Source organism: Saccoglossus kowalevskii, chromosome 11 (assembly GCF_978046115.1).
Source record: "Saccoglossus kowalevskii chromosome 11, keSacKowa6.1, whole genome shotgun sequence".
Lineage (NCBI taxonomy): Eukaryota > Metazoa > Hemichordata > Enteropneusta > Harrimaniidae > Saccoglossus > Saccoglossus kowalevskii.
The window spans coordinates 14477198-14494553 of NC_140651.1; the positions used below are offsets into that span (position 1 = coordinate 14477198).

At 35.0% G+C, this 17356-nt stretch overlaps 3 protein-coding genes across 4 annotated transcripts in view; 1 reads left to right on the forward strand and 2 right to left on the reverse strand.

Moving 5' to 3' along the window:
- LOC100313547 (AF6-like protein) overlaps positions 1–1134 on the reverse strand; it is a 63943-nt gene extending 62809 nt beyond the window's left edge. Inside the window, exon 1 of the mRNA XM_085505216.1 lies at positions 864–1134. Within this exon, the coding sequence (XP_085361342.1) occupies positions 864–974 (111 nt within the window). The 5' untranslated portion in view covers positions 975–1134. The remainder of the gene's footprint in view (positions 1–863) is intronic.
- A 3928-nt stretch (positions 1135–5062) lies between these two features.
- Positions 5063–16257, reverse strand: LOC100369862 (U3 small nucleolar RNA-associated protein 14 homolog A-like). The gene is made up of 13 exons (XM_085504890.1): positions 16148–16257; positions 15324–15429; positions 14689–14759; positions 14075–14136; positions 12766–12911; positions 12472–12627; positions 10779–10901; positions 10381–10475; positions 9592–9715; positions 8881–8958; positions 7693–8561; positions 6688–6787; positions 5063–5452 (listed from the first exon to the last, which is right to left on the reverse strand). Exons 1-13 carry the CDS (start codon positions 16183–16185, stop codon positions 5135–5137), a joined length of 2286 nt encoding a protein of 761 aa, XP_085361016.1. The 5' UTR covers positions 16186–16257; the 3' UTR covers positions 5063–5134.
- A 168-nt stretch (positions 16258–16425) lies between these two features.
- The window catches only part of LOC102808441 (sentrin-specific protease 6-like), a 34437-nt gene continuing 33506 nt past the window's right edge, over positions 16426–17356 (forward strand). For both annotated transcript variants that reach the window (XM_085504891.1, XM_085504892.1), the window contains exon 1: positions 16426–16526. In XM_085504891.1, the coding sequence (XP_085361017.1) occupies positions 16505–16526 (22 nt within the window). In that variant the 5' untranslated portion in view covers positions 16426–16504. The remainder of the gene's footprint in view (positions 16527–17356) is intronic.

Genomic DNA, 17356 nt, shown 5'->3' on the forward strand with positions numbered 1-17356 from the left:
TGGCAATTGGTACGAGCGGGGGAGTTCTTTACTCCACCCTTTTCAACTTAATGACTCATTGCTACGTCATCGAACGGTGGTTCTCCTGTCACAAATTTGTATTGTGTAATCAACAAAGTAAAACTTGCATTACAATTACATAGCACGAGTTTCTATATTTTTTTTATCTTATCTTTGAAAATTATTAGCAGTTAATACGACATTCATCTAGTTTAGTAGCTCTTTCATAAACAGAAGAGCTCGCTACCATGTCGAGTAGACACATGGGCGACCGGGAGCGACAAATTCAGCGCAACAGGTTTGAGAACAATGTGAATATGCCGTGTCATATATTCGGTGAAGCCCGTATTTTCAGGGCGCTACCATCACTAGCGATTATCACCAACGTGGAATAATAGAAACTTTCAAAGGGTCACCTTGCTTGTCAAACAAAGTCACGCCAAGGACTGAAATGTAGTACACGACTTTGCTTGTTTGGGTGCATTTCGTTAAATTATGAAGACTTCCGCGGTTTGTTGTTAGGTTGAAAGTTCACAGGTGGTTGTACGGTTACGTGACAGGCAGCGGATTATGTAATAAATCCGTACTTGACGGGATTAACAAGATACGGTGCAGGGATTCATGCGGTGCAACACCGTTTACAGTCTGTGTGTATACACATCATCGGCCGCCATCTTGCTGAAGAACGCCACCCCGGACAAGAGTCGGGTTTCTTGCTTTCCCTCGGATTCCCAAAAAACAATGCACACGACATCGAATTTTACATAGTATGGGACGACAGAAATCGCCCTTGACAGACGCTGTTTAAGTTAATACTGTTCACCCGAGCAAAGACATAAAATAACAGTTATGTTTCCTCATACCTCATTCGGTTGGCTAAGTTCGAAAAGATCCAGCCTGTTCGCATTCCATTCGGCTATGATCCGAGAGAGATTCTCTCGCTCCATTTCTCGGCTCCCCACCGCTGTTTCCATGATGTAACTCACAGGTAAAAATCCTTAGATATAGGGAATTAGTTTCCCATGCAGGGACGCTGATGTTCCACTCTTATTCAGTGAGTAATTTTAGTAGTATTTTACAGTCACAAGCGTCATCAGCCGCCCTAAAAATAACCCCACTCAAGCACGCATGCTCATTACATTTATACTGTATCTATTCACATGCAAATCATGTTTTGTTGTGAACAATAGATTGGCGCGTCTGTTGAAAATTCAAACGAGAACAATACTAGTACTACAACGATAATAAAAAGTGAAATCCCCCAATTGTTGCGCATTTTTTGAACGACGTTCGTTGGAAATGATATCCCAAGAAATGTGATTTATTTGCACCACAGAAGTACTAAATTGGTTTTACTGGCTTGCTCGAAGTCTCCAACTTGAGAATGAGGATCTTTGTCATGACCGAGTCCATCAGCGAGTGATACAGGGACTGCGCTACTGCACACGAAATATGTAAATTATCACGTATTTTGAGCAATTTTATCACTAGTAAAATCAAAATTGTATTTATTAGTTACCCAGAAAATAAAAAAAAACAATTAGTGAAAAATACATTGTATAAAATATAATAAATTTAATAATTCCTCTCCACTAAAAAAAGTTTACTAGTGAAACGATTGGGCGTTTGATGAGCGGATGTGTGATACGAGTAAACGAGTGGTCGTTTGGTTCTCGCTAGACGCGTTTGTGAAGTTTTAAAAACAACAACAATGTAGTTTGCCCATAACTCTGTTAACTGTAAATTAAAGATTAAGTTACCCAGTAAATGTGGACGTTAAACATAAAAAAAAATCAATGTAGCTCAGTAGTTCATAACTCAAAGTTCGGTTAACTGTTAATTGACACCCAGTTATAATTTGGGCGTGGTTTTGCCAAATGCGAGCGTGGTTTCTAAAATCTCAGACTATTAGTGGTCTAAGCTAAAATATAGGCCTGGCATTTTGTAATTCGAATACAGCGTGTCATCAAGAACTAGTTTGCCAGTGGGTAAGTTTTTTCTTCAGACGATCAAATAGCCGGTCGTTGGGAACTTGAATAAATAATTTTAATTTAGCAATTTCAGCAAATTTTGGTCAAAAGTGCGTCGATAATGCACATTCTTCAGTTAGTACGTGAATGTTACATTTTTCTGTTTATAAATACCAGTCAAAATCCGATGTATCATACATGTATACTAGATGATTCATTTAATTTATTGAACTCCTACCCTGGATGGTGCTGCTGGGTGACTGGAGCAATTGGAGCATGACATATAGGATACACAAGTCCTTGCTCATTACTGTGAAGCTTCTCTTCTTCTTAGTTTGTTTGTTTGTTTATTTATTTATTTGTTTGTTTATTTATTTGTTTCTTTGTGTGAATATATTTATTTTTGGTTTGTTTCACTCGGTGATATGAATAAAAAAAATCCTTGCCCATGTCTTTATACCGGTCATGTGAGGACGCTATACATTGTCAGATACGATTCCCTTGCTGTCCGAGGATGTGTGTTTGGTGGAAGCAAAAACAGAACAAGCTAAAATATAAAATGTGTAAAAATGATGCAGTTTTTGCTCAAAAATATATTAAACGTAGATATCTTGTGCTCACCTTTATAGACATTTCATTTACACAAATATACCCACAATGTAACTGGCCTTTAAAGATAAACATAGCCACCTAACTCAGTGTAATGTATTGATTTCAATAGGAAATTGACCAACATTTTACCTTTTTAGACATACCTGTCATTGTCACATTGCTGCCATCAAGGACATTTTTTTATTTTTTATTGAGTCACCATAGAGGGCATGCTTTTTTTTAGTTTTCATATAAAACAAATTCATTGAGTCACCATAGAGGGCATTCTTTTATTTGGTTTTCATAGAAAACACAATTTATTGAGTCGCCATAGAGGGCATTCTTTTATTTGGTTTTCATATAAAACAAATTCATTGAGTCACCATAGAGGGCATTCTTTTATTTGGTTTTCATAGAAAACAAATTCATTGAGTCACCATAGAGGGCATTCTTTTTTTTTAGTTTTCATATAAAACAAATTCATTGAGTCACCATCGAGGGCATTCTTTTTTTTAGTTTTCATATAAAACAAATTCATTGAGTCACCATAGAGGGCATTCTTTTATTTGTTTTCATAGAAAACACAATTTATTGAATCGCCATAGAGGGCATTCTTTTATTTGGTTTTCATATAAAACACAATTTATTGAGTCACCATCGAGGGCATTCTTTTATTTGGTTTTCATATAAAACACAATTTATTGAGTCGCCATAGAGGGCATTCTTTTATTTGGTTTTCATATAAAACAATTTATTGAGTCGCCATAGAGGGCATTCTTTTATTTTGTTTTCAAAGAAAACACAATTTATTGAGTCACCATAGAGGGCATTCTTTTATTTTGTTTTCATAGAAAACACAATTTATTGAGTCACCATAGAGGGCATTCTTTTATTTTGTTTTCATATAAAACACAATTTATTGAGTCACCATCGAGGGCATTCTTTCATTTGCTTGTCCCATTTTCATATAAAAAAAACAATTTATTGAGTCACCATCGAGGGCATTCTTTTATTTGGTTTTCATATAAAACACAATTTATTGAGTCGCCATAGAGGGCATTCTTTTATTTGGTTTTCATATAAAACAATTTATTGAGTCGCCATAGAGGGCATTCTTTTATTTTGTTTTCATAGAAAACACAATTTATTGAGTCACCATAGAGGGCATTTTTTTATTTTGTTTTCATAGAAAACACAATTTATTGAGTCACCATAGAGGGCATTCTTTTATTTTGTTTTCATATAAAACACAATTTATTGAGTCACCATAGAGGGCATTCTTTTATTTTGTTTTCATAGAAAACACAATTTATTGAGTCACCATAGAGGGCATTCTTTTATTTTGTTTTCATATAAAACACAATTTATTGAGTCACCATCGAGGGCATTCTTTCATTTGCTTGTCCCATTTTCATATAAAAAAAACAATTTATTGAGTCACCATCGAGGGCATTCTTTTATTTTGTTTTCATATAAAACACAATTTATTGAGTCACCATAGAGGGCATTCTTTTATTTTGTTTTCATATAAAACACAATTTATTGAGTCACCATAGAGGGCATTCTTTTATTTTGTTTTCATAGAAAACACAATTTATTGAGTCACCATAGAGGGCATTCTTTTATTTTGTTTTCATATAAAACACAATTTATTGAGTCACCATCGAGGGCATTCTTTCATTTGCTTGTTCCATTTTCATATAAAAAAAACAATTTATTCAGTCACCATCGAGGGCATTCTTTTATTTGGTTTTCATATAAAACACAATTTATTGAGTCACCATAGAGGGCATTCTTTTATTTTGTTTTCATATAAAACACAATTTATTGAGTCACCATAGAGGGCATTCTTTTATTTTGTTTTCATATAAAACACAATTTATTGAGTCACCATCGAGGGCATTCTTTTATTTTGTTTTCATAGAAAACACAATTTATTGAGTCACCATAGAGGGCATTCTTTTATTTGGTTTTCATATAAAACACAATTTATTGAGTCACCATCGAGGGCATTCTTTTATTTTGTTTTCATATAAAACACAATTTATTGAGTCACCAATGAGGGCATTCTTTCATTTGCTTGTCCCATTTTCATATAAAAAAACAATTTATTGAGTCACCACCGAGGGCAATCTTTTATTTGGTTGTCTCATTTTCTGTGAGATTTTACTTGTAACTGAATGGAATGAAAATGCATCATAGTCAGCTTGACGTATGAAAGAGTATGGAAGACGTACTTACTGCCAATCTACATCAGTGCTCATAGCTCAATATCATAAATTATGAACTTATTAGACATGCTTTGTAAATATGAACCATCACAAAATACACTTTCATTGCTGTATTTCATGAGCTGGCAGTTTGACGAATCAGCATACTCCACCCTTGCTAATTTAAATACTGGTAGTAATGACAGAACATGTTTTACTTGGGAGTTGAGCTGTACAGACAGACAGACAGACAGACAGACAGACAGACAGACAGACAAGTTTTGACAAAAATAAATTACAAAATCAATTTTATTATAGATGTATTATAATTAATATATAATCTGCCAAATACATTGAGAAAAGTTACTTATTTCCATCTTGATGATTCTTTTTATTCTGGTGGCGACCTTTAGATTTTTTCCGTTGATTCTTTGTCTGTTTTTTGGTAAAGTTCATTTGGCCACTCTCAGTGATTTCCTGATGTCCTTTTTTGGTTTTAGATTTGTCCTCGAATGCTTCCTCTGATGTAATTGGTGCGATGATTGATCCCATTTTGGTGCTCACTTTGGGTTTTGTGAGTTTTTTGAAGGTTGACTCTGGGTTCCAGGTTTGACCCACTGGTTGCCTAATGCTACGTTCAAACTGCTGAGCGTTGGTAAAAGGGAAAGGCAACTGATTTACCTAGAGAAAAAAAAGAAAAAAAAGAAGAGGAAAATTGCAAAAAATTAGAAATAAAATATTAGAGCTGTTTCTTAGCAACCGATAAAACTATTAACATGGTAAATAAGTTTGACTTAACTGAAATAAATTATCACTAAAAATATCAAACTTCCCTGGTCAGAAGCTCAGGGGCTGTTAACATCTATCACAAGTATAAACCTAGACATTACGTTCATTGTATCTACTGACACATAGTGAAGTCACTATGATCCCTTACTGCCCTACCTACAATTTGCTGTATTCGCATGACTGCAGGATTATACATTTTTTTTGCTTATAATTTTCTTGAAAATGTAGTGAGCTATAACGACCAAAACTATTTTATGAGATCCATGCAACCATCTTGTACAGTGAGGGACTTGTACTTCCATCAAACACTACATAATAGTACATTTTAAATAATGCATTTTGAAAATCGTATTCAGCTACTTTGCTTTTTAGGACAAAAATAAACATTGAATCTATCAGAAAAAATATTCACACCATTAATTATGTCATGCCTTTGTACCAAATTAAGAAATGGACATATCAATTTTAAATAGAATCGTATGTATTCGTAATCAGCCAGTTTGAATGAACCTGGCTGGACCAGGCACACATGAGAAATGAATGATGGCATTCTCTATTGCAGTATCAATGTTGCAGCATTGTACACATTATATTCAACTAAGATGTATTAGCCACTATCATACACCAAAGCAACACCAAACTCCGGCCTGCCATCTCATACATTGTACTGTCTCATCTTGATTATTGAAATAGTCGACAAGTTCAGAATTCAGCTACCTGGTTGTCTGCAAGCAAGGTTGCTCCACTGACTGCCAGAAAACAGACATATCAAACATTTCACAAAATCATTCCTTTTTTTTTAGTAGCTGTCAAGTGTAGATACAAGTGCATGGATTGGTGACCATGTACATTGTCAAGGAGCCTCAAACAGATATCCATCATGTGTACTATAAAATACTTTCTTTTCATTTGGAATTAATTTTCACTTGGAATTAATTTTCTCTATTTTTGTTGAAGGGACGATTCTGTGAAAATCTAGCAAATATACCTTTTTTCCTATATTTTACATTAATTTCATCAAAAATCTGTGAAAATAAACTCCATACAAAACATAGGGAAAGTCTCAACTTAAACTCCAGCTAAAAAGATTTTACAGTAATAGAAACCTGCAAATTTTGTATGATTACCTGGTGCATTGCTATTTTCTTGTCTCTGTCTTCATTGATGATAACATTAGACAGATACTTGTCTTTTCTCACTGCCGATGGTGTCGCTTTAATAATGAACCTGACAATGTACAATTAAAACAGAACAGTTAGTGCTCCACATCAAATAATGATTTGGTTGGATTACAAGTTTCTCTGTATCCATGGACGAAAATCCATCAAACTTTTCAGAAGCTGAGTCTGGCACAATTTCCTTTAATATAAAAGTGCTGCATTTTTTTCTGTGCAGACAACATATTTTATCTCACACATCTTCTGTGTGGTTTACAGTATAAAAATGGTTCAGTTTAATTACAGTGTGTATTTTATTCGATGTTATACATTGTATTTAATTTGTACAACCATATTAGACAGGCATGTACTAATGAACATCACAGAAGTGTTTCTATGGAAACATACTGGTACCATGAACCATTTAACTTCACTACTTTGATGTTTTGAGCAATTTCCCTAGGTTTTAAGTCTACAAACTTTGCAGGGAAACAACAAGTTTTATTGTTATGTCCTTCTAATAGAGCAAATACGGTATATTGTTATTATTTTTTGTCGTTTTTTATAAATTAGGATCTTATTTTAATCAGACTGCAGCACTTCTGTACCAACAATTAAAAAAAAGTAAAAAAATGTGGTTTCTTGGTTTAAAATAAAATGGCAATCATCCCAGTTGTTATAAAATCACAAAAATGAAGCCATCGTATCCACATTAGTTCTGTCAGTACTGGAAATGTCCATTTTAAAAACAGTGTTGTTGTTTTTCACCAGAAAGCCTCTCTCAAATCTATGACTTGGTTATTTTGGAATCATATTTCATGAAGTAGTTTGAAATGATACAGAATGGTAAGTATATACATGTACAGTAAATGCAATTTGGTTTCTATGGCAACAGAGGTACATCATCAGCTGTCACCAAGTATTTAAAAAAAATGTCTGGACATGTTATCAAAAAAAAAAAAAATATCATCTTACTTTTTCTTTTTCCTTTTGTTTGGCACAATCCCTGATCCACCCCAATCTCCCCATCCTGGCAAGCTCAGATCAATATTTTTGGGTTTATCCTTATCAACTTTATCCAGTTTCTCTTTGGAGAACGCTGACACCACATCATCATCAGCAAATGCCTGCTGAATGGTGATACGTTGCTCGTCCTCATCAGCGTCATCTTCCAAAATGGCAAAATCTGGTTTCTCAGATTGAATTTTCCGGGATTCTATTTCGAAAAATTTTGTCGGGTCAACATGAACCTCTTCTTTTTCATCAGCAACTGGTTCTGATATTTTTTTACTACTTGATACCTTTGTTGGGGTGTTTTTATTTTCTTGCTCTATTTCTTCATCATCAGAGTTCCGATCGAGTTCATCCTCATTATCCACCTTCAAACCATTTTCAGTATCTGTCCTCTTGACTAAAGGTTGCCATGGTTGCAAATTTTTACTTTTTGCATCTCTGATCTCCACTTCATCATCACTGGAATTTTTTTCATCAAAAAATCTAACCTTCCTAACAGGTTTCATGGAATCCACATCTTGTTCATCTTCACTGTCGGAACTTGCATCTGATGCATCCTGTTTTGAAGTGATTGGCTGCAATTTATGATAAACTTTCCCATCAGTTTTCGTATCATTTTCCTTTTTCTTTGCAATCTTTGGCTCACCAGCAAACCATGGATTGTTGATGTCACTAAGACTAGGCTTAATACTGACTCCTTTATCAGTTTTCATCCAATCACCGCCGTTACCTTTCTCCTCCTCCTTCTCGTCATCTGACTCAATAGTTGCAGATATTTTTGTTGTAAGGTCTTTGTTCTTTTGTAGCTGTTCATTGATTGCCTGTACACTCTGAAAAAAGAAAAAAAAAAAAAGATGTATATTCCCTAGAATCCCTTGATATACGTGTTGCTATTATTCAAAATGTTAAAAGTATGACATTAAGATGCTTCTTTACTCTGCAAACTTGGCGATGTCACTGAGCAAAAAAGATGAACTTGAATTTGAACTGCAGCCATTGCTGTTATTTTTACAAATTAATTTGAACCTCAAATTCTCACATGGGTGGACATAATCAGTGACATTAACACACACAATGAATTCAATTGTTACTTCAAGCTAGTGAGGCACTTATAATATGAAATAAAATCTTTTTGAAATGACCACTAACCTGTGGATTGTGTTTTCCAAACCTTGTAGCACCCTTTGCCCATTTACCAGTGTTTTTATGCTTCAAGGTTAACCGTTCCTGTGAAGAAAAATACATAGATATAAACAATACCATTTGTAATAGATTTACCTTTTCATTACCATGGTGATCCAAAATTTCACAATTTTGTAGCTGTGAAAATTTCTTTTATCCACATGAAGTTTTAACAACGTTTGAAAAATTTCATTTTCACAAATGATATAAATCAACAGATTGCGAAAATTCATAGCCTTAAAAATAATTTTATATAATGCCCATATGTTCGCGGTATCTTCCCATGGTCTCAATGAGATCTGTTTGCTATGAACAGCTAAACAATCAAACCATGTAACTTCATATTAGCCAAAATATAATGGTTTTACAGCATTGACACTTCAGGTCGGCATTCTTTCAATACAGATCGCATATCGCGCAAGGAGTTCTGGGAGTTTGTTCGAAACCATTTCAGTTATTGCGTTATAGACACAGGTCTGTGCTGAGATAGCCCTTGATGTGACGACACAACAGGTTTTAAGATAATTATTTCTATTATTTGCATTATTAGCCATATGACCTGTCAAATTACCCTGTGGCACTACAAAGGTCAAACAACAATCAAACAATCTCACAAAAGATGAATAATTAATACATAGAAAACCAATATGACAGATTGCACATATCAAAACTCTTTACCTGTGCTCTAGCCTTCTCAGACTTCTGTACATACTGTGCATATGCAGTTGGGTCCACTCTCTCCAACTCCTCAAGCTGTTTCTTTTCTGAGCGGTCATGCGCTTTTCTTTGAATCCGGTGATACCTTGCAATTATTAGGGAAAAAACATTTTAAAGTTCAAGTGAGGGCACATGCATTTCATAATGGTAGAATAGAGGGCGCTCTGACCATAAAAATGTGTGGGCCCTGATTTCCTACACTTACTTTGTTTACAAAATGTAAATTTTCTTTAACTTGTCGATAGTCAAATATATTTCAAGATCATGTACGATTTTCGTATGGAGTCAACGAAGAACCATGACAAATCTCTGCACATCAAGTGATTAGGTTTTGATGCTCAGGAGGCACAGTGAATAGGAGTTAGGATGAAAGCGAGTTGGTTTGGCACGAACATCAGCATTAAATGGAAGGCAACAATAGACACTGGAGATGGCTGGGGCATGTCTAAGAATGGGAAGAACCAGACACCCTCATGCTGCACTGAAATGGGCACCACCTCGGAAAAGAAAGAGGCAGGCCTCTGGGCACCCGGAGAAGGACCATAAAATAGTAAATGAAGGCGGCGGGGAAGACCTGGAATGAAATATAATAGCTTGAGCGCAAATGTTATGGCTGGAGATGATTTGTTGGTGCTTTATGCTTCATCCAGAGCAAAGGGGAAAAATAGTAATAAGAGTTGGGCAAGAAGTAGAAGGGCTTGACAATAGAAAGTTGGTTTAGTGTTCAAGATGTACAATAACAATATTTACTTTTTACTTTTAATTTTTTTCTGTCTTCTGCATTTAGCTTCATAATACGACTGTAATGCTCTCATCTTCTGCAATTCCTTGCGTCTTTCTCTTGCCTACAATACAAATACATGTATATTATTCAGTGTTAAAACTTTCCGAAAAGCCATTAAAACATTCAAAGTTACTGTAAAATACTTTATTTTCGCTAGAATAAATTTTTTCACTGAAAAGGCTTTTTGGGTGGAATTTACTTTCACTGATTTTTGATGAGTTGAACGTGAAATATAAGAAAAAAGGTATATTCGCTGGATTTTATTTTCACTGAATCATCCCTTCAGCGAGAATAAATTCCAAGCAGAAATAAAGTATTTTACAGTACATGAAAACCAAGAATACTGTAGGCACACTATTCTTACCTCTTCCACACTCATAGCCTTCAAAGCCTCCTCTTCAGCCACACTAAGTTCATGATTTGATCGTTCAGCAAATTTACTTCCATGTAACACAGCATAGACTTCTTCCTCCAATGATGTCCCAGGCTATCAAGAAAAGACAGACACAGGTCAATGACCCTCCCATCAGCAAATTTATTTCAATGAATGTTTCAGTGATTCTCTGTAACTTTGATGACATAAACTGACATTACTTCCAGATTCGGATCAGATGATTTGAAATTGGATTTTAGAATTCAGATCTACAAAATTAGATTTTGAATGCAACTACTTTTTGGAAGAATGTGAAAAAGTATGTTTAATTACTGTATTAAGATGGTCATGTTGACACAGGTCAACTCTTGATCCCTAAAAATTTTGTTTACCATACTAAACTATTATAGTATACAAATTTAAATGGACGCTCTGTAATAATCCCAGGGAAAAAATATAAAGAAAGGTTTAACATAGATTGCGGAAAGTTCTTTGTACCTATGTGATTTTCCAAACTGTGTGGAAATTGTTACCTTATACGAAACGTTTTTGTATTTACTTCACTAAAAAATCTTCTCTCAATGCATTACACATCTGCTTCCTTTTTTGGAAACTAATAGGCATCATCAATTCCATATTGATAAAAATGTCATCAAATTAAATGTTTTGACCCGTTCACAGAGCCAAACCAAAGCAAAGATTCAAAACTGATAGTTTACACTGAACGTAATGAAATTTGACTCGAGTTGAATGCATTGACATTGATATATTTGCTGGAAGGAATCATTCACTTCGAGTCAAATAACCTCGTCTAAACACAAGTATCAACTGTGAGAGGCTAATGCCAACATTAACAAAATAATTTGATTCAATACCAGCACATCTCATTGACAGATATCACTGGAACATTAAACAAAAATGTACATTACATTGATACTTTGTAGTGGTAAAGTTATTGCATCACTTCATGTTCGATATTGGACACATACGAAACATGTAAAATACATTGTTTATTTATCTGAAACTAGAACAAGTGATTTAAAATAACATTTTACCAATGTCAATGTCAAAACTGGTTTATATAGTAAAGGGCTAAATGGTGATTATCGTCATGAATGTCCTCTACATAGACCACAAGTGTGGAAATTTCTCAACCAAAAACACCCCATGAAAAGACAAGGTCAAAGTTTATAGTTCTCGTTTGTAGTTCAACAATAAAAACATTTTTTTTTTTTAAATAATTTTTTGTGCCAGAAGACAGTTCCGAACATTGAATCAATGTCACTGTTGTCTCTTCTGCCAATTGCAAGTGCTAGTGCTGACACATAGTGCATTTTTGCCACAGAAGTCATATTCATGTTTGGGACTACATGACAGGGCAGTGCAACCATCTGCCTTTCAAATGGCAATTTTAATGCACTATCATGGTGTCAACCAGGCTCGGTCGAACACAAGCACCTGCGGACCTTAACCAAGCTTCTCCTGAAGTCACATTCGTTAGTGAATGAATCGCGATGAATGGAATTTGCCTTACCATTGAGTCTGTGACACACTCACCCAGGGTAGGGGTCGACCTTTTTGATGTTCAGCCTTATGTAGGATTTGAACTTGGGTCTACCGATCACGAGTCTGATTCGACAACCACTATGCTACAAGTGACCGGTTCAACAATAAGAACATGTACCTTAAAGTTTATGCCAAATTTTTCTGTTGTTACGGGTTCAAATTTCTCCTCGTAGAGCGGAAAGGAAAGATGCTCAGCTCGTCTGTTTGCTTGGACAACTTGATCCCATTTTGATACATCTTTAGTTGTAGCTTCGTACGCAAGACTTCTTTGTATCTAAAAAAACAAATAAAGGGATTTATTTAATGTTTTGTGGTTGTATAATCACCTTGGCAATAAGACATTATCTTACCCTACAAGCCTGAATTTGTGTCAAAGCAAGGCAATCGCCATGGCAATAAGGCATTAGCTTACCCTATCAGCCTGTACTTGTGGCAGCGGGACTTCCACTTTCTTATTGTTCTTCTGTACTTTACTCAACTGTTTTTTCAATTCACCGTGACCTGTTGTGGTCCGCAGAGCACCAACTAGTTCATGAATCCTTACTTTTTTACCAGTTACTATGGAAACCAAGACAAAATCAGCAGAATACTTTTTACATTAACTGTGTACAATAACTTGAAATGATAACATATAGTTAGCTTTAAAATTAGCCATCTTGAATTACCGTAAAATCTGTATTAGAAGCCGCACCCATTCTTTTTGAACAATTGAGAACCAAAAATCCATCATTTCTCATGTGTGGATGCTCTAATAGAAGCCACATCCCCTCTGTTGGATTGTAACATTTTAATAGAAGCCGCAGCTTCTAATACAGATTTTACAGTAGCTGAATTAGCCAACTTGAATTGCCAATATAAATAGTTAGCTTAACCAGGATAAACATTAGCCACTTTTAATGGCAAGCTATTAGCAAAAATTAACTAAATTAGCCACCTTGACTCAGCCAGGATAAACATTAGCAAGGAGAGTTATTAACATTAGCTAAATTAGCCATCTTGACTCAGCTAGGATAAACATTAGCAAGGCAAGTTATTGACAATAGCTAAATTAGCCACCTTGACTCAGCCAGGATAAACATTAGCAAGGCAAGTCATTGACATTAGCTAAATTAGCCATCTTGAATCAGCCAAGATAAACATTAGCAAGGCAAGTTATTGACATTAGCTAAATTAGCCATCTTGACTCGGCCAGGATAAACATTAGCAAGGCAAGTTATTGACATTAGATAAATTAGCCACCTTGACTCAGCCAGGATAAACATTAGCAAGGCAAGTTATTGACATTAGCTAAATTAGCCATCTTGACTCGGCCAGGATAAACATTAGCAAGGCAAGTTATTGACATTAGATAAATTAGCCACCTTGACTCAGCCAGGATAAACATTAGCAAGGCAAGTTATTGACATTAGCTAAATTAGCCATCTTGACTCGGCCAGGATAAACATTAGCAAGGCAAGTTATTGACATTAGCTAAATTAGCCATCTTGACTCGGCCAGGATAAACATTAGCAAGGCAAGTTATTGACATTAGCTAAATTAGTCATCTTGACTCAGCCAGGATAAACATTAGCAAGGCAAGTTATTGACATTAGCTAAATTAGCCATCTTGACTCAGCCAGGATAAACATTAGCAAGGAAAGTTATTGACATTAGCTAAATTAGCCATCTTGACTCAGTCAGAATATAGAAGGATGATTACATTATTTGTGTTCACTACTGACCTGCACTGGTATTGAGATTATACACCGACACTTCTTGGCTTGGCTCTGATCGTGGACGCTTTCTATAACACAAAAATAGACTTTTGTATGATTCAACAGTTTGCGAAAGATGAGTGCATGTCACTGTGAGTGTATGAATGTAAAGTAGACAAAGAACAAATAAAAAAACCTAAAACACTATAATAACGTACACCTATGTAAGTACAATGCTTTAGGTTAATTGACAAATGTCTGATGTCAATTGAGACAAGTAATTACATTCCACAGTCCCTGTGAGTTTTCAAGTTTATGAAATATATCAAGTTTGAGAACATGAATGGTCAAAGCATGTCCAAAAAAAAAATGACCACCAGTCAGCCATTTTGAATCTGATCTGCCAAACAAAATGACGTACATCAAGCTTCCATAACGTTCAATGTACATACAAAGTTTGAACTAAATCCTTTCATGTACAACCAAGATCCAAGTATGGAATCACAGGAATGCTTGATTTTGATGAATTTTCAATAGTAATTACTGGTAGGCCATCTTGAATTTGGAATTCTTTCCAAAACAGACTTGGTTGACTGTAATAAACATGATTTACGAGACTAAATGTACACAAAATCTATTACCTTGACCTTCCATCCAAAGCTCCAATTGCATTTAACAAACTTCTATGTTTGAACTCTTTCTCTTCTTCTTTCTGAAAAAAAGAAGAAATTATAAAACAAGAAGTTTGAGATCACGAATATTATCAAACTAACAGTTCAAATGACAATGTGCATAACGTTCATTACAACACAGCCAATCCAGATTTATGATTTGATTGGTCAATGTCTGGCAGCCAATCATTCAGTGTTTATTTAGTAGTGTATTGCATCACAGGTGACGAATGAGCAATGTGAACATTTGATGTGGCATATAAATGGGCAGTGGTACAGTAGCTGATGTGTGCGCCTCATATCTGAGAGGTTGTAGGTTTGATTCTTAGAGCAGACTGATGACTCATCAGTACAGGAAGTACAGTCTGTATCTTGATATGGGAAAGCTACTATTTACTGCGTATAACTTACCACATGACAATTATATACCTTGCAGCAAAATAATATATAGACTGGGAACCAGACACCCAAACTTAACGCACAACACCCATAAATCATGACATTTCTCGTTTAGTTTGTATTTGTAACTGCAACGATGTATCAGTTTACTGATCATTATATAACTGTATTATCATTATATAACTGTATTATTTATGTAGATTTACCTGTTTCAGTTCATCATCACTATCTTCCTCCTCCTCTGTACTGCTTACTATCTCTTCCTTGGGAGTGAGGATTTCATCTTCATCATCTCTATCATTTAAACCAGAACTGAAAAAAATTACAGTGAAATGTGAAACTAAGGGTTAGCCCATTAGCAACTGAGGGTTGTGGTGGGTGGCAGAAAAATTATGCAGAATATTGTTTTCCTTCACCTAGTTTTGTGTTAACTGTTGTTTCCTCTGTATGTATTATGTGTTTCCTAAGAAATAGACATGTTGAATTTTTGTTTTCATTTCTGACATTGCTTCCCCCAGTTAGTTTCTAATGGTCCACTCCTAAATATGGAAACTATATTATTAGAACCTTAGTTAAAACTGGCAAATATATTCCAGATCTCCACACTGAGTATATAAGGGTGATTTTCAGCTGTTTAACATTTACAAGCCACTGCTATACCGTATAGTATAGTATACATGTGGAGATTGGATAAGTGATGACTTCTATCCATCCCATATAATTCAATGTATATCTATTAACATTTTACTCTAGCCGTGAATTTGTTACGTACGCCCAATCAGCAATATTGTCAGCTTATTGACTGACAATACAGCTGGGTCAATTCTGCCTCTAAATTTGAAAATGATCTACTAGATTCCGGTGTCTTTTAATAGTTCAATGCTAAACTCTGTTAAATAATTTCTTAATCATCGAGAAAATTGTCGATGTCATTATATCCCTCTAGCTATCAACCCATCATACTGTACTGCCCCAAACTATTATTGAAGTAGTTAATTTACACGACACGACACGACACAACACAACTCACCTCAGAAGCCGTACTGTTCTCGCGTTCGCCATTGCCATGTGAGTTTAGAGTTTATTGGGCAATGAAGCCCGCCCTCTTGTGATTATGAGATACCGTTTTACGTTGCCAGTCGTAAACTGTGGATTTTCTATTTGATTAAGAAGTTAATGAGCAATTAATCTATAACTTATCTAATTATTGTTTTTCAGGAGAATGAACAAGAAATAATTGCAAAAAATGTATTAGTCGAACAAACAAATTGTAAAATTGGATGTCGTAAAATTATTTTATTGATCCCTTGTTTGCAAGATCAAAATGGCGCTGGTTGACAACATTTAGTTAGTGAAGCTTGGAGAAGACATAAAAACAAAACCCAAAATGACGTCTCGTTTAATAGAAGGTATGTTAATTTATCTGTAAATAAATGGACGAATTTATGCATAACTGTTTCGATGCAATTTATAATTTAGTGCGATTTTTTTAACCGAAGAAAACGATGTTTAAAAGTTCGCCGCAAAGCGTAGATTTAAATGTCAATGACAAAATGGCGTATTGCATTTAAATACAAATACAAGCCATTGATTTTCACGCTGACGCGCTGCCATACGTCACACGTTAACTGTAACATATTTTGTGAGGTTATAAAAACAAAACGGCCACAAAGCAAAAAATATTGTTTTTGTTGTATTTACGAAAAACTATATAAAAACAAAACAACTTCCTATAATTATCTTCTTGTGCGTATAGAGCACAATCCCTAGGTTACTGTAGTTTATAGCAGCGCAGATTGGTCTGTGCTATGGCCAAGGAGCTACAGGTCCATGCATAGAGTAAACGCACAGTTTGCCAGCTATACCGTACTGTTGAGGCAGTTGTTAAATAACCACCCAAAACGTACCAAATTGATACTCACTAATACACCGACTATATATCGACTTTCCCCTGTGTACTAGTTAATATGTGTAAATGCACAAAACATACACAGGTGTATCCTTCTGCATATTTTGTGCTGTACTATTTGTTTATTATGATTCTACGCAGGGGTTGAAATCAGCAGTTGTTTGGTTGGCTTGAATAACCAGTGTATTGTATTGGGAAACCAAATATGATAATAAATATGTAAATCACACTATTATAAAATACTTTATTTTCGCTTGGAATTGATTTTTGCTTTTATCACTGAAGGGATATATTTTACATTCAACTTATTAAAATTCACTAAAAATGAAT

What these genes read in the sequence shown, in the direction of transcription:
- LOC100369862 (XM_085504890.1), bottom strand. Translation starts at nt 16,185, where the DNA reads ATGGCAATGGCGAACGCGAGAACAGTACGGCTTCTGAG. An exon ending in GCTTTGGATGGAAGGTCAAG is followed by an intron (nt 14,137 to 14,688) that starts GTAATAGATTTT and finishes TTTGTGTTATAG; the next exon opens with AAAGCGTCCACGATCAGAGC. An exon ending in AACAAAAGGAAAAAGAAAAA is followed by an intron (nt 6,788 to 7,692) that starts GTAAGATGATAT and finishes GTACATTGTCAG; the next exon opens with GTTCATTATTAAAGCGACAC.